Below are 24,041 nucleotides of genomic sequence, written 5' to 3'. Positions count from 1 at the left end.
CCTAAATCTAGAGGGATTCATACCAAGCTCTCTCAGGGACCCAGGTAAAGTAACTTTCCTTAGACCTGAGATGGGTTGAGACCCACACCACATTGATAATTGTGGCCACATATCCTACTAGAATTCTCTCTGGCCTCTCAACCTTTTTCGTAGACTGAAAGTCATACACTGGTTTCTAGACAGTTGCTTTGCAAGTCCTGCTTTGGTGGTCTTGAACCTTACTTTATGATATAAGAGTAACTGGCACTTGTTGCTCAGCCAAAACTGAGCGGTGAAGGATCCCATTTTTACATCCTGTTACACATGCTTCAAAGAAATGGTCAGCACAAAAAAGCCCACTCATAAGACAGTCAGTAAGCATGGTATAGCTCCTGCACATTCAGATCCCTAGAGAATGAAGAGCTGTTTTACCTCTCCAAAGTTTGCTTTTTTCTTGGTATGGTCATCGACGTTCTCCAGATGCCACAGGTTGGAGAGATAAAGGTGAGGGGCTGCCCTCAAGTGGTCTTACAGGCAGAAACTCCTAGAAGTGGATGGAGTGAAAGAACAGGAAAGGACAGTGTAAGAGCTCATTGGAGACACTTCCCAGAAGCCCAGGGGTGAAGGGCAGTGAGTGCTGGAGGCCCGTGTCAGCAGAGGGGCCCAGTGCTACCGAATGTGAATGTGGATGGTCATCTTTAATGTGACCCTATATGTTCTGTATTCCCGGTACGCGGTGCCATATTTTCCTTCAGATAAATTGAACTTAATTAACTCCCATCACCAACACGACGCTGTCTGAGAAAAGCCATTTTATATGGAAATGTTCGTTGGGTGACGATTATCCAGTATTATTAATAGAATGAGCTCAGGGCCGTGCCCGGAGCGCCGAGGCTGCCCCGGCAGGAGTCGACGCTAACCAGCCTCCCCCATTCAGCGTCGCGAGGCGCGGGTTCCCGCTCCGTGCCAGGTGCAGAGGGCGACACGGGCGACGTGCCACTCCACTCGCCTCCCAAGGCGCCCCCTCAGATGTTTGCGAACGCACACCAAAGCGGGCTCAAGACAATTGCGCCTGAGACGCCGGGCAGGACCCTGCCCTACCCCTCAGGCTCCATTTCCTGTTCCCGCAAATGGTGATGCCATCCCTGCCCTGTCAGCCCCTCTGGGCTGTCGTGGGCCTCCAAGGAGACAAAAACGCGAAGGAGCTTTGTGAACTGTGGCGCGCAGTGCACCTGCATGAAACATGAAATTATGACTAAAAATAAAGAGTACGAGGGGGGAGGAGCGAGATGCTGAGAGGCCCAGCGAGACAGGAGGCTGCGGGCGGAGACGCTGCGAGCGCCGCCGGGGCGGGCTGACTGGGAGGCGGCTCCGGGGCTGTCGTCCGGCCCCGCCCACCACTGATCCCCAGTGGCCCGAGGGCCCGGCCGCACCCTCTCTCCCGGCCCGCGGGCCCCTTCCCACCACAGACCCCGCCCCGCGCCCTACCCATCACGCGTCCCCGGTCCAGCTCCGGCGCCCACCCACCCCCGGCAGGCCCCGCCCCCGTGCTGTCCCTCCCGGAAGCGCCGGCGGAGCGTCCTCGCATGGAGCGCGAGCCCAGCGCCTCGGAGGCCGCCCCCGCGGCGGCCGCGCTCTTCGCCTGGGTACGTGACTCCGCCCCCGGGCCAGTGCAGGCCCTGAGGGGCGCCGAGATGTGGGAGCTGCTGGCCGCGGCGTGGGCAGTTCAGGGGCTGGGCGGCTGAGGTCCGAGCCGGGCTCTGGGTTGAAGGATCCTGGGCTGGGAGCGGAGGGGGAGCGGAGGAGGAGCGGGCGGGGAAGGAAGGGTCTTCGCGGTCGACTTAGGGGCCTGCCGGCTGGCGGGGTCAGGGCCGGAGGGGCTGTGGCGGCGCGGGAAGAACCTGCCTCGGGGCAGAGCGTCTGGTTCCGCGAGAGCCCTCCAGCCCGAATAGCGCCTGGAAGACAGCGCGGAGGGCTCGGTGGAGAGGATCGCCCGGTCCCAGAGCTCCGTGGGGCCACCTGTGCCCCCCACCTTCCTGATGCCTGGAGGAGGGAGTGTCCCAGCCTGGCGAAAGCATCCTTTAGATGTGAGGCCTGCGGCGTTTGGCCGCGCACAAGGCACAGACCCTGCCTATTTGCTGACACTCTGCTGTGACCGGTTCTTGCATGTGTTGGGGGAGTTGGGCTGCTGTTGGTTTGACGGGAGCATTGGGAGAGACAGGGTCATCTTGATGTGTGTCTGGGAGAGAGGAGGGTTCATGCACAGGAGCGTGGCAGGTGTCCGACCAGCATGCACGGGAACAAGCAGTCGCTGCGTCTTGTGCTTCTTCATAGCACGTATCACAATTGTAATGATGTGTATAATTTATTATTAACGTCAGTCTCTCTGGCTAGAAAGTAAGTGTGGTAAGAGTGGGTGCTGTGCCTGTCTTGTTCACGGTGCCTCTGTTGGTGTCTGGCACATTGTAGGTCCCCAGTAAATACTCGTTGACGAATGAATGGACGAGCATCTGTGTGCCTACCCATGTGCTGGTGTTGGGGAAATACACATGAGTGAAATACACGAGTGAAGGACTTCCAGCTCTTGTGTTGGGGGAGAGCAAAATTATAACCCGTATTGCTGTTAACATCAGTATTAATTGTCCAATTTTTAAAGAAGTAATGATCAGTACAAGGCGGCACTTGTTGAATGTGGGGCTGCAATTTGGCAGGAGGGAGAGCATGGCGTGACCTGCGGTAGTCTGGCTGGCTGGGCGTCTTTGAGGTGGCCCGGGAGCTGGGGGTGGAGTTGGGGATTGAATGTGTGCTGTGTCTGGCCTTTTCCAGGCAGGAGACTGGCGTCTGTGTGGACAGAGGAAACAGAAATATTGTTTCAGTACAGACAAAGCCGAATATTAAAGGTTGTAAAATATGTTTAATAGGTTGTTGACACCCTTCTGCTGTGTTTGGAGGACTGGTAGTGTGTTTTTCCTGCTGTATAATCTGAAACTGTGGGGGTGTGTTGGTCGGCTAGGGCTACCATAACAAAATACCACACAACAGAGGCTTAAACAACAGAAATTTATTTTCTCACAGTTCCAGAGGCTAGAAGGCCAAGATCAAGGTGTGAGTAGGTTTGGTTTCTCCCGAGGCCTCTCTCTGGCTTGCAGATGGCCGCCTTCTCACTGTGTCCTCACATGGCTTTTTTCACTGTGTCCTCACATGGCCTTTTCTGTGTGCGTGAGCATCCGTGGTGTCTCTTCTTTTAAGGACACCAGTCATATTGGATTAGGGCCCCACCCTTATGACCTCATTTAACCTTAATTGCCCCTTTAAAGGCCCTCTTTCCAAATACAGTAAGGTACTAAAGGTTAGGGCTTCAACACGTGAATTTTGGGGGAATAAAGTTCGGTTCACAGGAAGGGGATTTACCTTGTTAGGGGTGTGTGTGTGTGTGTGTGTGTGCATGTGCACGTGTGATATGTCTGGAGTGTTTGTGAGGAAGAAAGGCAAACAACAGTTGTAATAGGTTGTGTTAAATTTCCCTTCGTCTTGCTTTATCCTGGATTTAGGGCCTCTCACAGTGTTACAAAAATTGGTACCGTAATTTGAACCTCAGAGTGCCCATGTGTCATGTTACTTTTCTCCCAGGTGTTCAGCAGCCTTGCACCCCTGGTAATGGGACAGCCACGGAGATCTCAGGGCTGACCAAGAAATCCTGTGCATATATGCTCTATATTCCCCTTCATGCTGAGCAAGTCTTTCATAGGGTCTTACATTCATTCGCCATATAAATATATGTACATCTTCTTTGGGCCAGCACAGTTTCAGATGCAGGGGAAACAGCAGTGAGCAAAGCAGAGTTCCTGCCCTCCTGGAGTTTAGTTTCTGGCAGGGGTGGTGTACAGTAAACAAGTAGTCATATATAATGTAACATCAAGAAGTGGCATGAAGAAAAATAAAGCAGAAAATGAGTGATATGGGGATGCTCTTTTAGATAAGGTCATACAGTTAACCACCTGCCAGGTAAGCTCTGGGCTGCTTCACTGTATGTTCTTTTTTTATTTTTTCTAAGAGACACAGTAAGGTATAGTAAAAGGTGCAGGGCATCAGACTTTTTGCCTACCCAGACGTAACTATGGAAAGTTACTTAACCTCTCTGAGCCTTAGTTTCTTCCTCTGTGAAATGGGAGTAATAATGTCCTTCTTAGTTGTTGTGAGGATTAAAGGTGAATGCACAGTATGGAGAGAAGCGCTCAGTAATTGGTAGCTAATATTGCCCCCTGTGGGCTTCTGGGACTTATGCCCCTGCTATGGCTTACTCTTCCATCTTTGAGTCCTTGCAGCCCAGGATGGCTGTGAAATAGACTACAAGGGGAAGGATTACGTATGTATGTATGTAAGTATGTGTGTATGTATTTGTTGTAATTATTTTACATCACCTTTCCTCATTCAGGTGTCTTCAAAAACAAACATATTTAAAAGATTTTACTTCTCATCTCCAGGAAGAACCAGCTAGGAGTAGGTACTTGAATAAATTATAAAGATTTCTGAAATCTTAGTAAGATTCTCTCTGCAGGTCCACAATCTCTTATCTTCAATTCTGAATACAAAAAGCTCTGAAAACCCAAAACTTACTGGACATAAGGCCATTTATAGTCTTTGGCCACTTCTTATGAATATTTGTACTTTGTAATGCAGAAATATTATTGTTTTGCTTATGGGCTGCTGTCCCTGGACCTTGCATCAGTATATATGACATATGTACTGTATTACTTTTCTAAAAGCTGTAAAATTCTGAATCTGAAATACATCTGACTGTAAGCATTTCAGATTAGGGATTATGGACCTTTTTTGTGTAATAATAATAATAATAATTGACATATTGCCTGTCAAGGGGAAATCTGTCCCCTTACTGGAATCTCACCATGTGAATCTTGGAGTCACATAGCACTGTACTTGGAAAGGGCTTTAGAGATCATTGCCAGCCTCTTTCACTGTATAAATGCAATAATGACGTGCCTTGCTTTAAGGCACAAAATCCTTAGCCAGCTTTGATTCCAGAGTCATTGTCGGTTTTCCCATCATGGGTGTGGGGAGGAGAAACAAGAACTAATTCCAGGATGTTGCCCTCCCATTTTGATGCCATTTCTCTCTCATTTTTTTCTTTCCTTAGCTTCCCTAGGTAGTTAGCTTTTATCAGAAGGAACCCCTGTGCTGTCTTCAAAAGGCAGTACCTGGGGGCTGGAGCATAAGAAGGGAAAGATGAGGAATATTACTGGCTGAGTTGTGGATGCCTAGGACTCTTCTCATATCGAAATCATGGTGTTCTGAGGATGGGGCCTCCATCTAAATATGGGAGCATATAACAGCCATTAAGAATGAGCCTAACAGGTCATTTCCTCTTTGGTCAGTTTCCCACTTGACAAAGGAAGGGTAAGATTTACATTCCCAAAGGCTCCAGAGTCCTTCTGGTGAGCGAATTATTATTATTTTTCTTTTCAGATTTTGGGGAAGGGATTTGAGGAGGGAAGAAAGGAGATGGGGTAAGAGTGTTTCTAAGTCTGAAACTCTCTCTGTCCTGAGCTGTTCCCATGGTTACTCAAGGACAAGGGGAGACAGTTTTGCCCACAGCTCCAGAGACACAGATAACAAAGGAATGGCCTTCATTTTTCTTCAGGTTGGACCCTGTAGGGGTCTGTGAGCAGCTTCTCCTGGAACTTTGTTTGGATTCTGTGTCCATATTTATAATTTATTTGAAACATGCTGGATAGTGTTCCCATTTGGAGGCTGAAGTTCAGCTAGGGAAAGCAGTGAGGTGGCATGGGTGCAGGAGGAGGGGGTAAGGAGAGATACGAGATACACCTGCCAACGACTCGTAGCCCAGAACTCTCTCTAGAGAAGAGAAGCCCCTCCTCCTCAAGAGGCTGTCTTGTTCTCAGTCAGAAGAACCTTGATTTAGGAGATGGCCTCTCTTTTCCTGGCCATTCTAAGAGGAAAGGCCATTTTACCCCATTACCTCCAGAGGGTTGGGCTAGGCCAAGGACCTCATAGGACTCATGTCCCCTCCAGCCATGGCTAGCATTGCTGCTTTGCCTTCTGGGGCCTGAGGTAGGAAAAAGTGTGGTTTCTTCAGCTGCTGCAGGAGGCCAAGCAGGGCATTTGTCCTTTGCCCCAGTAAATTAAGCCTGCCAGGGTGCCTACCTAGGAACTTTCTTGGACATGAATTTCCTCCACCGTTATGGTCATGAGTCTCTTTCTAATGGGATTACAGATCAGGGGTGGGGAGACAGTGTTACCTGTTGTTTTCTGGTGCTTGTTATTATATATTTGAATAAACAGTGCTGTGAGTATTTGCCATGAAGGAGCTAAAAATTTTTTTTTAAAAAAGAATGAGCCTAATAAATCTCATCTGTTACAGGGTCTGAGAGATACGTCAGGGTAAGAAAGACAGAGACAGGTAAATAGACATTGACAGTTGTGGTTCCCACACTTTTTCATCCTTGGCTTATTCATCCCTAGGGTGCAAATAGCTATGGGCAACTTGGCCTCGGCCATAAGGAAGATGTGCTGTTGCCCCAGCAACTGAATGACTTCTGTAAACCCAGGAGTGTCAGGAGGATCACAGGAGGAGGGGGCCACTCTGCAGTTGTCACAGGTAATTTCCTTCAAAAGTAGATAGTCACTCATTTTCTTATTTAGACGTTTTCCCCTGGATATGATATTGTCATCTTTCAGCCTTTTGTATTTTGCAGAGGAAAATAATGTATTTTTGTGAAACATTTTTGTGAAAGAGCCAAATTACCCTCAGAAGATCCTAGATTTTCAAGGCTAGAAGGACTTCAGAGATCTTCTAGGCCACCCCTTTCCCCCACCCCCTCCATTATACAAATGAAACTCAGAAAGGAACACTGATTGCTTAACATCACAAGGCAAAGTAGTGGCAGAGTTACAATGTATATTTTACACCATAGGAATTAGAAGTCTTTGTAATTAGATTGGATATTCCTTGAGAGCAAAAACTGTGTATTCCCCTTAATCTTCCCTTACTGTATCTAGGATAGCACTTAACAAGTAGTACAAGTGCTACAATGTTGTAAAGGGGGGCATATTGCATCTGGTTGAGAACATGAGCTCTGGAATCAAATCTCTGGGTTCAGATCCTGGTTCTGTGACTTATTATCTATGTGGCCTTGGGCAAATAGCCACAGTTTCTGAATCTGTTACATGAGGATAATAATGGTGGGTGAAGAGAACCAGTGAGTTAGCAGGGCTCCATTCCGACTGTCATGGGTCGTTGGTGCTTTTCCCTTTATGGACCCCTTCCTTTGTAAAGAAAAAAATTATATTTTACAACTGTGTTGGTATAAAGATGGATATTAATAGAATCCACTCCAGATTTAGTGTTATATATGCATCGTTACTATATTATCTTTTTCTCATTTAAAAATAACTAAAAATTAAGCCACTCTGTGGGCCTCTGAAAGCATTGTGGGCCCTAGACACTGTGCCTAAAGGATGAGTCCACTCTGCACAAAAAGCTCTTAAAACAGTACCTGGCACGTTCTCAATGTTGAATAAATGTTGTTGGCTTTTTGTTCCAGTAGATGCTCAGTTTGGTGATTGATTGACCACTGCGCCAAGACTTGAAGTTTCTCTGTAGGTATTAGTTTGAGGCCCTTGGCCTTGTGTTGTTTGGCTCCAGAATACATGAACATACACAGCTTATTAACTTGGATGGCAAAAAAAGTTATTGGTCTGAGATTCCAAATAATTAGTGAAATCTTTTTGTTCATTTTGCAGTTGTGTTTTTTCCTGTGCACGCTATCACTGATGCCTTTATATTTTGCAGATGGAGGAGACCTCTTTGTTTGTGGCCTGAACAAAGATGGGCAACTGGGGCTTGGTCACACAGAGGATATCCCATATTTTACCCCCTGCAAATCCCTCTTTGGCTGTCCCATCCAACAGGTGGCCTGTGGCTGGGATTTTACGATTATGCTCACAGGTGAGTTCACTCCTAGGTAGATTTTTGTCACCACAAAGGCTTTGGGTGAGAACAGTATGATGGTGGTGACTGCAGATTAAATGAAAGCCTCTTTGTGTTTAAAAAGCACACATAAGTCCTGGTGCGGTGGCTCACAATTGTAATTCCAGCACTTTGGGAGGCCAAGGCAGGTGTATCACTTGAGGTCAGGAGTTCGAGACCACCCTGGCCAACATGGTAAAACCCCGTCTCTACTAAAAATACAAAAATTAGCCAGGCGTGGTACCCCACGCCTATAGTCCCAGCTACTCTGTAGGCCCAGCTATTTGGGAGGCTGAGGCAGGCGAATCACTTGATCCTGGGAGGCAGAGGTTGCAGTGAACTGAGATTGCGCCACTGCACCCCAGCCTGAGCAACAGAGCAATAATCCATCTCAAAATAAATAAAAATAAATAAAAAGCACACACAAATTTTCCCTCTGGCTGTCAAGGAAAGTTGTGGACTACCTTTTCTAAGGAGAGTTTAATGGTAAAGGAGACTGGGATTGGGGTGGAAAACTTTTGTTAGAGAATAGGGAATAGACTAGATCACCTTTGGTGGCCACTTCCTGTCCCAAAAGTTCATGATAGCTGTGTGCCTGGGGTAGCTGGCCGGTGGCCAGCAGTGGCAGCAAAGGGTTACTTTCAGGGAATGTGGTAGGAGAATATGAGGCAATAGTGGTTGCCAAAGCAGTGATGGCAGCTTTTTCACACTGTGGGATTTTTTTTTTTTTTTTAAATAAATGGTGTTGGGCAGATCTGTTTGGTCTTTGTGAAGCCAGGTAGCAGGATAGGATATGGCCAGAGGGTTATTAGAGTAATGCACTTGGGAACAGCCAGCAGTAGTTACCTTGTCAGCTGACGTCTGTTCCCTTGAAGCAGTTTTGACCTCTCTGTTCAGCTTTGCTCTGTCTAGCTGGCCATTCTGGATTTAAAGGACCATCTGTGGTTTCTGACCAGGCTCCCTCTTTGCCACGGTCCTCTGGCAAGGACATCTTCTGTCACTCTCCTGTCGTAAACCCTTGTGGATTCTCCCAGACATAGCTCGGATTCCTAGCTTTTTAGCGTTGGCCTTCTGTAACTGTTCCCTAGCTATCTTTGTGCCATGTCTCTTATTCTCCACACTCCTCATACTTTTCTTTCCAGTCATACCAAGCAGTATATGCTCTTCTGTCTGTCTGGACCAGCCCCTCTTGTCTTATCTGATGGACTCGAATCCCAGCTTTAAAACCCTGCTCAAGTGTCACCATCCTCCTCTGTGGAGGGGTTCTGTAATATGTGTTGAATTTGATGGTGATTATTAGAATCTAAACAATAACTATCATTTATAAGGTATTTATTGTGAGCCTATGTTTTGGATTGTAAGGAGTCAGTAGATAATGCTCTTTCCTGCTCACATGTGGAGCCAGTTGTGAGAAAAGCACAGAGAAGTCAGTATTGGAGATTAAAAACTATTGGCTTTTCACTGGTAAAGGCTAAATTGGAGGACAGGATTAATTATGAGGCCAGTGGTCCTAATATTCTTCTGGTCCAAACTTACCCCCAAATCTCTAGGCTTTCCCCACAGGGAAATGCTTCCTATGTGTCAGCCTAGAATGACTGAGAGGGAGATGCCAAGCCACACATGTCCTGTCCCGTCTCCTAAACTCACCAGTTGGTTACATGACCGCTGTCCCCTAGAAAGCAGTGAGGATGGGGAACGGCAGGGAGAAAAGCTGGAGTGTTGTTTTACTAATGGAAATTTTGTCACATGGAAACATGAAAAATGAAAAATTACTATCCTCCCATCCCAATACGAGGCACTGAGTTAAGTGTTCTACACAGATAATCTGTTATTAATGAGATAATAGAATAGACAATCTGTGTAGAGTGCTTAACCTGGTGCCCAGTGTTTTCATTCCTAGAGGAGTAAAAGCAGGGAATATGGTCTGAATGCACTGAAGCACTTCCCCTCATCCCCTTTGCATCTCTCACCCTGCAGCATTTACCCATTGGTCACAGACATCTTACTTCATAGATTTGCAATTTAAGTATTTGTATTTTGCAGAAAATGGTCAAGTTCTATCATGTGGATCCAACTCCTTTGGCCAGTTAGGAGTTCCTCATGGACCTCGAAGATGTGTGGTTCCCCAGGCCATTGAGGTGAGGACAGTTAATATTTAGCTTGCCCATGACCTGTTAAAGTGTTTCCAAGGTATTAACCTATCTCTCCCCAGAATAAAAGGCTGTCAGGATTCCTGAAAACCCATGGAGTAGGAGAATTTGAGTTGAAAAATAGGTCCTTCTGGGAAAGATTAAGTTGGGAGGTAAACGTTGTGAATGAAAACCTCAGTTAGTTTTCATACACTTCATATGAAATTTTGTGAAATAAAACAATAAAAGTAATACATCTCATAAGGATATTGATGACATTTTACAGTTCTAAAATTAGTAATAATGGAAATTATGTTAGAAATAGGTCCAGATAGAAGTGATTTGTCAAAAGACACTAAGCTAGGCAAATGGTATAGACCAGTGCTAGCCAGTAGAAATATAATGTGAGCCATATGTAATTTAAAATTTTCTAGTAGCCCTATTTAAAAAAGAAACAGGTGAAATTAATTTTTAAAATAACAGCATTATTGAGCTGTAATTCACATACCATAAAATTAACCCCTTTAAAATGTATATCCACAGAGATGAGCAACCAATATCATTATCTTATTTTAGAACATTTTCATTACCACCAAAAGAAACTATGTACTTAATAGCAGTCAATTCCTATTCTCCCTTCCCCTCAGCCCCTGGTGAGTACTGATCTACTTTTTGTCTCTATAGATTTGCCTGTTATTTCAGCATGTCATCAGTATAAAGTTATTTTTCGTTTTTATTTTTATTTTTGAGATGGAGTCTCACTCTGTCGCCCAGGCTGGAGTGCAGTGGCGCGATCCCGGCTCACTGCAACCTCCGCCTCCCAGGTTCAAGCAGTTCCCTGCCTCGGCCTCCCGAGTAGCTGGGATTACAGGTGCCTGGCACCATTCCCAGCTAATTCAGTATAAAAATTATTAGCAAGATATTTTATACTGATTTTGTACTAAGTCTTTGAACTCTGGTATGCATTTTTTACTTACAATATGTCTCAGTTTAGTGTAATCACATTTCAAGTTTTCAAGAGCTATGTGTAGGTAGTGGCTACCATATTGGACAAAACAAGTGTTAAACAGGACTCTTGGCTCTAGTTCAGAGCTCTTTACTTCAGTGCATCATACTTAAAATCACCCCTTTTTGTGAAGTTTATATTGTAAGTGATCATAATAGGAATATAGAATTTTTAAAGAAATATGCTTGAATCAAAAATGAGTTTTACCGCCTAAGCTGCCCCACTCTGATCTAATTTCCCTAAACTCTGATTAATAGTGGGAGATGTTTTTTCCCTAGAGAAAGCTTGGGTCTGCCCCTGCCAGCTTGCTGAACTCAGTTGTTGGTCTGTGGACTGTTATTTCGGGTCATGGTTCCCATGGTATGCACAAAGTCTAGGCTCTGTAGTCCCTGAAGGAAGTATTATAGCTCCCAATTGCAAATAGATGGCCTTGTAAGCACTTACATATAAGTTATAATTAATTTAGCTTAATTATACTTTATATAATCAAGGAATAGAGGAACAATGGTTAAAATATGTTGGTTGACAGAATCAGAGAGTAAAAACATTTTGACAGGTGACATTCTATGCAACAATAGGAGCAATGTGCCAAAGAGAAATTTAATAGAAATTCATTCATTTATTTAATGACAACCATTATGTGTAGGTACTACGTTTAGGCAGTGGGAGCAAAGTTGAATAAGACCTGTCCTAGCAGTTGAGAGATTTATAGTTTGGTAGGACATGATAGGCACATAAATACTTAAATGTAATACCATGTCAGAACTATGACAGATGCATGTATATCCCCAAAGGAGGGAGTTTTGAGCATCTGGGGGAAGGTGGGGTGAGAAGAGGCTTAAGCTAAGTCTCAAAAGTTAAATAGAGGTTTACCTGTCTTGGGATAGGAGGATGCTCAGAGTGGGTGCAAAAGAAGAACATTCTAGGCAGAAGGAACCATGTAAGCAAAGGTGCAACGGAATGAAACAGGAGAGTTTGGGATATCGTAAGTAGTTTAGTATGGTTGGAATATAAGGAAGAGGTGGAAGTTCCAGGGTAGAGTGGGTGGGAATGGGGCATTCAGGGTGGTTGTATGTGATACATGGTAAGAACAGCGTGGTAGGGAGGTCAGATAGGAAGATGGATTGAAGGAAGGTTACTTAGGAAACTCTTGCTAACAATCCAAATGAAATGATTGTGGCTCAAACTAAAGCAGCAACAGTTGGGATGGAGAGTAAGAGGTGGAGGTGAGTGGTGTTAAAGAGACTGAAGTCACATGTAAAGCCCTTCAGTTAGTTTTTTGGGGAAAAACAAAAGAAAAATATAAAGGACAATATGTTCAAATTGTATTAACGCTAAGATTTGATCTTCTCATAAGCTAATGTGATTGTGGACTCCATAGACAGAAGTATAGTTTCCAGAAGAAGGAAGGCCAAAGCTCAGCCCTTTCTGCTGTTCAGCCTGCATCTGGGATGTTGTGTTTTGTTGTGGATTTGGTGCTTAGGCCCTGGGCATAAAGGTATATAAGACTCAGGTCCTGCCCTTGAGGGTCCTAAAGTTTAGAAAGACACTGTGGACCTGTAAATAAACAAATGTGATAAGCCTTAATGGGGTTATGATTATGCTATAGAGTTCCTTTAAAAGAGAAAGATTGAACAACTAGAGCATATTTAGAGAAGTGAAGACCAGGAGGGGAAGGGAATTTGAAATCCAGTGATGGCTGATGAATGGGGGATATTTGCTTTGAAGAAAAGATCTTCATTAGTTATCTATTGCTGTGTAACAAATTACTGCAAACCTTAGCAGCTTAAAACAGCAAACATTTATTATGTCACAGTTTCGGAGAGTCAGGAATTTAGGAACAGCTTAGCTGGTCTCTCATGAAGTTACAGTTGAGATGTTAGCTGGGTCTGCTTGCAATCTCCATGGACCTGTAAATAAACAAATGTGGTAAAGCCCTAATGGTTTCATGTTCCTTGCCATGTGGACCTTTCTATTGGACTTTTCAGACATAGCATCTGGTTTCCCCCAGGAGTGATGAGAGAGAGAGGGAGAGATGCTAAGCAGGAAGCCTTAGTGCCTTTTTTCACCTAGACTCTGAGTCACTCATTGCTGCTTTATTCTCTTTATTAAAAGCATGTCACTAAGTCCAGCCCACACAAGGGGAGGGGTATTAAGCTCCACATCTTGAAGGGAGGAGTAGCAAGAATTTGAGGACCTATTTTTAAAACCACTACAAGATGTCTTAGAGAGGACATGACAACTGTCTTCAAATATTTGGAAAGCATTGTCAGAAGCTGCAGGCAGATAGGTTTGGTTCCACCTAAAGAGATAAATGGAACTGTGCAAAAATGGAACAGGCACCTGGGGAAATGGCGATCCCTATGTCACTGGGGGTAGGTGTTTGGCAGGAGTTGGATGACCACTTGGTGGGGTGTTGTTGGATGGAGATTGGACTAGATCATGTTGGGAAACTTTGAGCCCTTGGTAAATAAAGTCTTACTGGCACACAGTCATGCTCATTCATTTATGTGTAGTCTAGAGCTGCTTTTATGTTACAATGGCAGAGCTGAGTAGTGTGACAGAAACTGTGGCCTGTAAAACATTTACTAACTGTCCCTTTACAGAAAACATTTACTAACTCTTGGACTAGATGACCTTAGAAGTGCCTCCCAGCCCTGAGAGTTGTCATATGGTATTGTGATATGGTATTTTAAAAGATATATTTTTTTCTTTTAGGGATAAATGTAGAGGTATTTATGGGTGGAAATATTGGGGGGAGTGGTTGCTTTAAACCAGTCAGACCCATAATGAGGACCGTACTGCATTGTATTTGGTATAAATTACATAAAATTTTGTAGGTGGATGGTTCTGAGATCTAAATCCTTTTCTTTATTTTGACAGTTCCATAAAGAGAAGGTTGTTTGTATTGCTGCTGGACTGAGGCATGCATTAGCTGCTACAGGTGATCATTTTATCTTTTTTTTATTTTTATTTTTAATACTTTTTAGAGATGGGGTCTCACTCTGTTGCCCAGGCTGGAGTGCAGTGGCTCGATCATAGCTTGCTGTAGCCTTGAACTCCTGAGCCCAAGCTGTCTAACTGCCTCAGCCTCCTGAGTAGCTAGAACTATAGGTGCATGCCACCATGCCCTGCTAATTTTTAAGATTTTTTTGTAGAGACAGGGTCTCGCTATGTTGCCCAGGCTGGTCTTGAATTTCTGGCCTCAAGCAATCCTCCCGCCTTGGCCTTCCAAAGTACTGGGATTACAAGTGTGAGCCATTGAGCCCAGCCTGCCCTCCGCCTTTTAAAATAGGTCTGTAATAAGAGGAAACTTAACTTTAGGAGAAAAACCATTTAGGGAATATTTCAAAGGGTCCTGCTGCATTGTGGTTCTGATGAAAAGGAGAGAACATAAGGCAGAAGTCATGTAGGAAAGACATTAGCAGGTAGAGAGGAAGGAAATGAAGTTTTCTAGCTCTTTGTGTTCTAGGTATGATGCTAGGTGCTATTTATTTGATTACTTTATTTAATCCTCACAACCAGGAAGTGATGCGAGTTACATTTTACATGTGAAGAAACTGAGGCACAGAGTTAAAGTGCTTGTGTAAGCTTATACAGGGAGTAACGTAGAGCTGGGATCAGAGCCTGGGATGGTTTGGATCCTAAGGCTCATATTCTTTGCAGGGAACTGCACGGCCTTCCTAATGGATTTTAATGTTTATTAATTTAAAAGCTTTAAGTGAGCTTGTCTCCTGTACTGTGAGTGGGTGATGGGACTGACAGTCTGTGTGTGAGGGGGACAGGGAGGTGGCGTGTGGGAGAATGGTGACCCTTTTATCTCTCCCCTTTTCATTTTTTCTGCTCTTACTCCTTTTGAACTGAAGGACAGCACTAATTGGCTGTGGCAGCTGAGGCTCAGGTGCTTCGTGAGTCCAGTTGTGGAGTGGAGGAAGGAGAGAGGAGTGAGGAAGAGCTCAGTGCAGGACTGTGCTGATAGTCCTGGGCTTAGCATTGATTATACTTCAAAAAAAATTCAACTTTTTACTTTGAGATAATTGCAGATGCACATGCAGCTGCAAAAATAAAACAGACCCTGTGTGTTCTTTCCCAGTTTCCCCTAATGGTATCTTGCAAAACTATAGTACAATAACATAATGAGGATATTAACACTGATACAGTCAAGATATAGAACAGTTCCATTACCACAGGAATCCTTCCTGTTGACTTTCTATAGCCACACCCATTTCTACCTGCCTATAACCACTTCTTAGCCCTAGGCTAAGCACTCTTCTGTTCTCCATCTCTATGATGTTGTCATTTCAAAAATGTTCTATAAATGGTATCATACAGTATATAACCTTTTGAGGTTGACTTCTTTCATTCAACATAATTCCCTAGACATTCATCCAAGTTGTGTATATCAGTAATTCATTCCTTTTCATTGCTGAGTAGTATTTGTTGGTATGGATGTACCACAGTACTAATCTGTTAGGGCTGCCGTAACAAAATACCACAAACTAGGAGGCTGAAAGAACAGACATTTATTTTCTTACCATTCTGGAGGCTAAAAGTATTAAGATTATTGTGTTGTCAGGATTGGTTTCTCGTGAGTTTTTTTTTTTTTTTCCTGGCCTGTAGGTGACCACCTTCTTGCTCGGTTCTTGCATGGCCTTTTTTGGGTGTGCCTGTGGAGAGGGAGAGATTTCTGATGTCTCTTCCTTTTTATAAGGACACCAGTCCTATTAGATTAAGACCCTACACATATGACCCCCTTTAACTTTTATTGCATTCCATAGCCCCTATCTGCAAATCTAGTTACAGTGGGCATTAGGGTTTCAACAATTTCAACATCTGAATTTTAGGGGGATACAGTTCTTCCCATGCCTGTATATAAATACACACATACACACACACACACACACACACACACACATAAACATATATATATATAACACACACACTCACACATGCATATATATATATATATATATATATGTATGTATGTATTTTTAAGATAGGGTCCCCCCCTGTTGTCCAGGCTGGGGTACAGTGGTGTGTTCATGGTTCACTGCGACCTCAAACTTCTGGGATCAAGCGATCCTCTAGGTTCTGCCTTCCAAGTAGCTGGGACTACAGATATGTGCCACCACACTCAGCTAATTTTAAAATTTTTATTCTTGTAGAGATGGGGTCTTGGTATGTTGCCCAGGCTTGTCTTGAACTCTCAGCCTCTGACAGTCTTCCTGCCTTCTCCTCCCAAAGTGTTGGGATTACAGGTGTGAGCCTCTGTGCCCAGCCTGAATGAGGTCTACATATTGTAATTAGTTGATATGTATCACAAGTCTTTCTTTCTTTTTTAAAAAAATTATTTTTTCTTAATTTTATCATGGTAAAATATACGTAGTTTACAGTTTATTATCTTAACCATTTTTAAGTGTATAAGTACATTCATATCATTATGCAATCACCACCACCATCCATCTCCAGAACATTTCATCTTGCAAAATTGAAACTCTATACCCATTAAACAATAACTCCCCATTCCCCATTCCACTGGCCCATGGCAATCACTATTCTACTTTCTGTATCTATACTTTTGACTACTGTAAGTCTCTCATCTAAGTGGAATCATACAGTATTTGTCTTTTTTGTGACTGGCGTATTTCACTTAGCATGATGTCCTCAAGGTTCATCCATGGAGTAGGATATATCGGCGTTTAGATACTTTTTAAAGTGGATAACATTCCATTGTATGGATATATCACGTTTTGCTTACCATTCATCTGTCAATGGACATTTGAGTTGCTTCCATGTTTTAGCTATTGTGAATAATGCTGCTATGGACATGGGTGTACAAATATCTCTTCAAGATCCTGCTTTCAGTTCTTTTGGATGTGTACCCAGAAGTGAAATTATTAGTTCATATGGTAATTCTATTTTTAATTTTCTGAGGAACTGCCATACTATTTGCCACAGAGGTTGTACCATTTTGTTTCCACCAGGAGTGCACGAGGTTCCAATTTTTCCAAAAACTCACCAACACTTGTTATTTTCTGGTTTTTAAAAATAGTAGCATCAAAATGTGTATGAGGTGATATCTGTTTTCATTTCCCTGATGGTTAGCAATGTTAGCATCTTTTCATGTTTTTACTGGACATTTGTATATCTTCTTGGAGAAATGTCTATTCAAATCCTTTGCACTGCACCCTCCTCCCTCGCTTTTTTTGTTGAGACAGTGTCTCATTCTGTTGCCCAGGCTAGAGTGCAGTGGCATGATCTTGGCTCACTGCAGCCTCCACCTCCCAGGCGCAAGTGATCTTCCCACCTCAGGCAGCTGGGACTGCAGGTGTACGCCACCATGCTTGGCTAATTTTTAAATTTTTTGTAGAAATGAGATCTCACTATATGCCCAGGCTTTTCTCAAACTCTGGGCTCAAGCAATCCTCCCATGTCAGCCTCCCAAAATGCTGGGATTACATCTTCGCCCATTTTTTAACTGAGTTGTTTCTTTTGGTTGTTGAGTTTTTGGAGTTCTTTATATATTCTGGATATTCATCTCCTGTCAGCTATCTGAAGTCTCTTATAAAGTTTTTCCTCTTTTTTTTTTCCTCTCGAAGTCAATTTGTTGAAGAGATTGTAAGTTTTTATTTCAACACTGTGCTTTGCTCACATTGTGCTCAGTGGTCATAGCTTATTTTTCACAAAACAGGCTTGTCTGTTTATAGCCTTAAAAAGGACTGCTGTTTATAGGATACTCCCAAAGGAGCAGAACCTTAATGTTGCTGTTGGGTGATGGATCCTAGTTTCACACACCTGAGTGTAGATCAAATATCTAGAATTTCATATTTGCATTTGTATGAGGTTCAGAACATAGGTACATGAATTAGATTCAGTGGGCATGAAAGTAAAAGGCCATTCTGCTGAAATCATGGCTATTAAGAAGCTATCTTGCAGTCATAAATATGTATTTACTTGGCAATTAGGAATCTTTGAATTCATCTTGGTGTCGTGGAAAGGGCACTACATTAGGTGTTAGGAAAGCTGAGTCCTGGCATTTTCTCTGCTGTTACCTTCCTGCCTGAGGAGACAAATCGCATCCTCTCTTCAGGGCCTCAGTTTTCTCATCTACTGAATGTGAGGAATGGATTTGATGATCTTCAAGGTTCTTTTCTGCTTTGTCTGGGATCTGAGTTGTCTTTTCAGGTTAATCATGAATAAGGTGTCATTCCACTGATTTGACTCTGAAGCAGTGTCCTGGAACTTTTTGTAGGAAGTTATGTGATATTGGAATTTGCTTTGATGGTCTTAGTCTGTCCTGAAGACTGGATTTGTGATTGGCTTGGTGGTAATCCCTGGACCAGTTACAGGACCTCTTGAAGCAATTGAGCTTCTCCATAACACTCATATTAATTGAGAAAGAATTGGGAATTTCTCATAGCAGTGAGGTTCAAAGAGCAGTCTAGTCTTATCCTGATGTGCATCTTCTCTGCTTTCTCTTCCATTCTGTTGGGAAGCGAGTGGCATCGTGTTCCAGTGGGGGACTGGTTTGGCACCATGTGGACGACGGTTGTGCCCTGGGCAGACTCTTCCATTGTTTTTCACAGCAAAGGAACCAAGCAGAGTGACAGGTAAGATGCTTCTTTCTTTAGTCCTATATTTGTTCTTTGTCAGGAAGTAGAGACATAAACATGCAGAAGAGGATTAAATGGATTTTTGATTTTGCTATTTCTTGGTCTCTCTAACTTTCTCTATTAGTTGGTCTGTTAGTCTTGCTGGCATTGTTTGTTGGCCCAGTAGAAGCAACCTTCTTTCCTGCCAGGGTTTGGAACCGACTGAGGCATAGATGCAAGTCAGGTAGGTGGAGATTGAAATGGTAACTCTAGAACTGTTAAAAGCTAGGTTGGAAGACATGATTAGAGGCTCACTATGACTATATATTGTCTTCAAACCCCTAATTCTGAATCTCAGATTGAATTTACCCACCAAGCACTGGGGTAGTTATATAGAGTTGGCCCTGCTAAACTTAACGCCTGACCAAGAGGACATGAAGATGTACCCTCTCTTTAGGCAGGCACACCCCAAAGAGGGAACCCAGGAGGACCGTGCCTTGCATGGCCAGTTCCTTCTCCCAAAAAGGAAGCAGGAGTGAGTGAGGATGTAGACAGAGGGGCCAGGACTGTTCCCACAGGGAAATCTCTCTACGCGAAAATACGAGGAGTAGGTAATATGTGTTCTGCCCATAGGTCTGTTGGTCATTTGGTCTGTATTTTCTCCTTCCTTTTCTTCCCCCCACCCTTCTTCCCCTGTCTCTCTCTCTTTCTTTCTCTCTCTCTGCTCTCCTTGTGGGCCTTTCTCCCTCTGTATACAGCACCATGTCTCCATTTCCTCCTCTTCTCCCTTTTCTGCTTTCTCACTCTTCTACTTTGTGACCGAGTTTACCCAGGCTTGGCTGTAGGAAAAACTTGTATAGGAGACTTGTAACTACTTCTTCTGTTGCCTGGAACAAATCGGGGATTTTTGAGGATGGTGGGAAGGGGCGGGGGAAGAATAGGAAAGGGTGGGTTGCAGTGGGAGTGATGTAATTGGGTGTTGAGATCATTCTAATTTTTCTAAGTCCTGGAGGTGTTCTCTTTCAGCTAAGGGTGGGCCTAGCTTCCCTGAAACCCATGGGTTGAGCTGGGGAAGGTACTCTTAGAAAGGAGAAGGAGCATTGGATGTGGGACAGGTAGTCCACTTCACATGACATTAGAAACATGTATAATGTAAACTTGGACTTTTCAAACATTTTTGTCTTCTTCATCAAGGTATTCACTTCTCCCCAGGCATATCCTGCCTTCTCATTTCTCTGTGCTTATGGGAAAACTGTTACCTCTGCCTGAAATGCCTTTTCCTTTGTGTTCCCTCTGGGAAAAATTCTAAGAATTTTTTTTTTTTTTTTTTTTTTTTTTTTTTTTTTTTTTGAGACAGAGTCTCACTCTGTCGCCCAGGCTGGAGTGCAGTGGCGCGATCTCAGCTCACTGCTAGGTCCGCCTCCCGGGTTCACGCCATCCTCCTGCCTCAGCCTCCCGAGTAGCTGGGACTACTGGCGCCTGCCACCACGCCTGGCTAATTTTTTTGTGTTTTTAGTAGAGACAGGGTTTTCACCGTGTTAACCAGGATGGTCTCGATCTCCTGACCTCGTCATCCACCCGTCTCGGCCTCCCAAAGTGCTAGACCTAGCTCAGATACACCTTTCTCAGTAAAGACCTTTTCCTTTCTAGTGTTCACTGCATTAGCTTCACATGCATGGATAGCACAATATACTGTATTATTATGAATTGTCTGTATGTTTTCTCATATGCTGAAGATTATGAACTTTTAAAGGGTGGAAGCGGTGTGTCATTTTGCTCTATATCTTAGCACAGGACCTGTTATTAGAGGGAAAAAATGTTTTTTATTTTATTTCATTTAAACAACCTGTTTGGCATCTGTTTGGGTGGGGCACAGCTTAGATTCAGAGTTGGTTTTGGGGGAGTTCTCTGATGAGACATTAGAATGGATCATCAACTTCCAGTCCTCAAAGTCTTTCACTTTTCGTCCTCCCGTACTCACCTCATTGCCAAAAGTTCTGGAGCTGGAACCCTGGCTGTCCCCTCCTCACCTGGCCATTAGGGGCCCAGTACTTCCTCTCTGGTGAACATGGGTGAAAACATCTGCTTTGTCCTGTTATCATTCCAGAGGACACTTGAAGGTGTGAGGGCCATTTTATTACAACAGTTATTAATTAAAAAGAAGTGTCAGAAAAAAAAGTTACAGAATAAGTCTGCGTCTATCTGCATGCTAGACTGCAGGTCATCACAGGCTAGCTCCACTTTTAGCAGTGTAATTAAGGAAGGAAAAGTGCTGAATTTGGAGAAAGAAGCCCAGTTCAGAATCTGGTTCTGATTGTATGTTCTTAGGAGGCTTGGGGTTATTTAAGTGCCTGCATTTGATAACAGCTGAGTGTATGAGATGTCATTGCTCTAGACCCACTCAACTGCTGGAGTTAGGAAATAGACACACGGACACACACACATGCACACACATTTTTACATACACACACCTATGTCTATTTATCTGTCTCTACTAGAAATCATGAATTTACACTGATTTTTCCAATTACTATCCAATATTACACGGTTGATTATAGCCTTTCCCCTTTTCATATCTATACCTTTCCTCCCCTCTTTGATAGTGATGAATCTGGCTCCTTTATCTTGAATATATTTACTTGATTGTTCAATCTCCTGGCATGTTACCAGGCTCCCTACAATGCCAGCCATCTTCTTGGCCAGTGCTGCTGACTCAGGCCTGCCTGCACTGGCTGAGTCTCTCCCACGCCCAGGTGGTACTGGCTGAGTGCCCCCTCTCTGCCCAGTTTGTTCTGTTATAAATGTAATTCAGAAGAACATTTTTTCTTTTGTAGGTCTAGAGAATTCTAAAGCAATGTGTGTTCTTGCTGGCTCAGACCACTCAGCTTCATTAACAGGTAGGTACCAGCTCTTTCACGGTTTAACATGCCATTCAGGATTCTGTATGTGACTGCCTGAAGTGGTGATATTGAAATACAGAGGGAATGTCATAGACTCTGGAGCTAGAATTCTGATGCTACCACTGGTATGCTCTTAGGCAAATTACTTTTCCTTTCTGAGACCATCTTCTTGTCTGTAAAAGACTTTGTGGGTAGTTACGAGAATTAAATATAATACATATAAATCATGAATAGCAGACATAGGCTCACTTCCATTTCATCTGAGTTTGCTTTCTTAACTATACAATAAGGATAATAATGTCTTCCTCTCAGGGTAATGGTGGTTGTCAAATCATGTAATCAACAGTAAATTTATATATAACATATATGGATAACAGTGTATTATATAATTATGAATTCTTTGTAGTTTTCTCATATACCTACGATTATGAGGGTAGAAGCTGCTCTCTTATCCCTCTAATCTATTTTGGTGTGTATTGTAACTGTCTAAGCTCTCTACCTGTGTATACTCTCTAGTTGTCTAATCTCAAAGTAACCTGTTTTATCCATCTATATCTTTCTAATCCATTTATCAGTCTCCATTTGTGTATCTGTCTACTCTGTTTACCTATGTATCTATTTATCTTTAATCTTTGTAATATCTAATCTGTGTATCTATATATCTAACTCTAGATATATAGTTTTGTAAATATTTTATATTGTTATATGTTTCTCTAATTTATCTACTTCATCTCTTTGATCTATCTGTTTTTCTGTCTTAACTGTTTTTTTATCCTACACTATATCTCTCTCTTTGGCTACGCATTCATCCTTCCATTTGAAACACTGAGCCAATACAGTATAAACTGTCTAGTGACTTTTCCTTCCAAGGCAATGCAGCATTTTCTTGAAAGTGACAGTAATCCCTTCTCTTTGGCCCACATTGCCCTGACCCCTGCTGGTAGACTGGAGACTATACATCTGAGAGATTTATAATATTTTGTTTGGTAAGACCTCTCACAGAGTTGAATGTATTCTATTTTTTAAGCAAAGAGGAGGGACTTCCGTACTTAGTGTTTTATGTGGAAATTCAGGTGTGCCCATAATATATGTAAATTAATGGTGGTATGCATTCTTCGACATCAAATTTGCAATGCAGCCCAGCTGAGAAGTTGTTATTTCAAGAGCACAGGAGCCATAATATGAAAGTTTAAATGCTTTGCAAATTCTGAGCTGCAGATAATTTGTCATTTAATGAATTTAAAACAAACATCTAATAAAAAAGCACCTACTTTTAACTTGTGTCTCACATTAGGTAGATTTATATATTAATATTTGTTAAAAGTGTTGAGTTGAAATGAATGCCAACTATAAGGGACTCCAGTGGGTATCCAGTTCCTCCCTTCCTTTTACAGAAGAAGGACTAGAGACCTTAGGGTGAGAAGTGATGTGTTCGTGCCCCACAGTCAATGAGGGATGGAGAAGGCATTCTTTTCTGAGAATAAAAGTAGACTACGAGGTGTTTCTGTTTTGTTCTAATTAATTTGAAATGACTGATGGTATGTAAACCTAGAGCTTGTCTAATTGTTTGCCAACCTCAACTTCTTAAAAATTCTTGTTGGTAGTAAATTTATTATTTCATATGTAGGGCACTTTTATTATGGTGTTATTTATATATAAATGTTGAATAATTAAGATGTATTTTAAATATAAGAAATTAAATTTCTTTTAAAGTATACAAAGAATTTAAGTTTCATTTAAAGTATACAATTTAGTAATTTTCAATATATTCACAAAGTGAAATGGTTTTTGATATTTTGAAAATGAGCTAAAGATTATGGAGATTAATAGCCCTGCTGGGCACTGTGGCTCACACCTGTAATCCCAGCACTTTGGAGGCTGAGGCAGATGGAATACTTGAGGTCAGGAGTTCAAGACCAGCCTGGCCACTGGTCTACTAAAAAATGGAATTTTTTTGTAGAAACCCCATTTCTACCCCAAAATTCAAAATTAGCTGGGTGTGGTGGCACGTGCCTGTAATCCCAGCTACTTGGGAGGCTGAGGCAGGAGAATTGCGTGAACCCAGGTGACGGAGGTTGCAGTGAGCCGAGATCACACCACTGTACTCCAGCCTGGGTGACAGAGCAAGACTCCGTCTCAAAAAAAAAAAGATTAATAGCCCTCTCTTTCTTCATCTAGTTCAAGCTGTTACACATTGGATTTTGTTCAATGCTCTTTAGACACTTTCTCTGGAGTGGTTGTAGATTATATAACTATTTGGCATTGCAGCAGAATTTAATTTTACCTGCTGAGGCAACAGCATAATGATCCTCATCTGGAAGACAGTTTGACTTTCAAAAAGATGGTTTAGAGCTACTAAGATAAGTGAAGTTGTTTACACAGGCTTCATCGTCAGTGGCATCTTTGTAGCTCAGCAGTCCACTTAAT

General features: G+C 43.0%; 1 protein-coding gene across 16 annotated transcripts in view; it reads left to right on the top strand.

Annotated features, from left to right (window-relative positions):
• The first annotated feature begins 1,377 nt into the window (after positions 1 to 1,377).
• SERGEF (secretion regulating guanine nucleotide exchange factor) overlaps positions 1,378 to 24,041 on the top strand; it is a 225,045-nt gene continuing 202,381 nt past the window's right edge. For 8 of the 16 annotated variants that reach the window (XR_010147502.1, XR_001707187.3, XR_010147503.1 and 5 more), the window contains exons 1-7: positions 1,388 to 1,625; positions 6,481 to 6,616; positions 7,811 to 7,966; positions 10,031 to 10,125; positions 14,006 to 14,066; positions 18,619 to 18,732; positions 21,549 to 21,611. Coding sequence is in view for 12 of the 16 variants with exons in the window: in XM_016920525.3 (XP_016776014.1) it covers positions 1,566 to 1,625; positions 6,481 to 6,616; positions 7,811 to 7,966; positions 10,031 to 10,125; positions 14,006 to 14,066; positions 18,619 to 18,732; positions 21,549 to 21,611 (685 nt within the window). In the remaining 4 variants the exon portion in view is untranslated. Of the gene's footprint in view, positions 1,726 to 4,414; positions 4,484 to 6,480; positions 6,617 to 7,810; positions 7,967 to 10,030; positions 10,126 to 14,005; positions 14,067 to 18,618; positions 18,733 to 21,548; positions 21,612 to 24,041 lie in introns of all 16 variants that reach the window. The other 8 variants (XM_054662133.2, XM_063783891.1, XM_063783894.1 and 5 more) reach the window with 7 other exon arrangements.

Source organism: Pan troglodytes, chromosome 9 (genome assembly GCF_028858775.2).
Source record: "Pan troglodytes isolate AG18354 chromosome 9, NHGRI_mPanTro3-v2.0_pri, whole genome shotgun sequence".
NCBI classification, from domain to species: domain Eukaryota; kingdom Metazoa; phylum Chordata; class Mammalia; order Primates; family Hominidae; genus Pan; species Pan troglodytes.
Note: the sequence above shows the minus strand (reverse complement) of the source record. Positions and strands in the feature narration are given on the sequence as shown.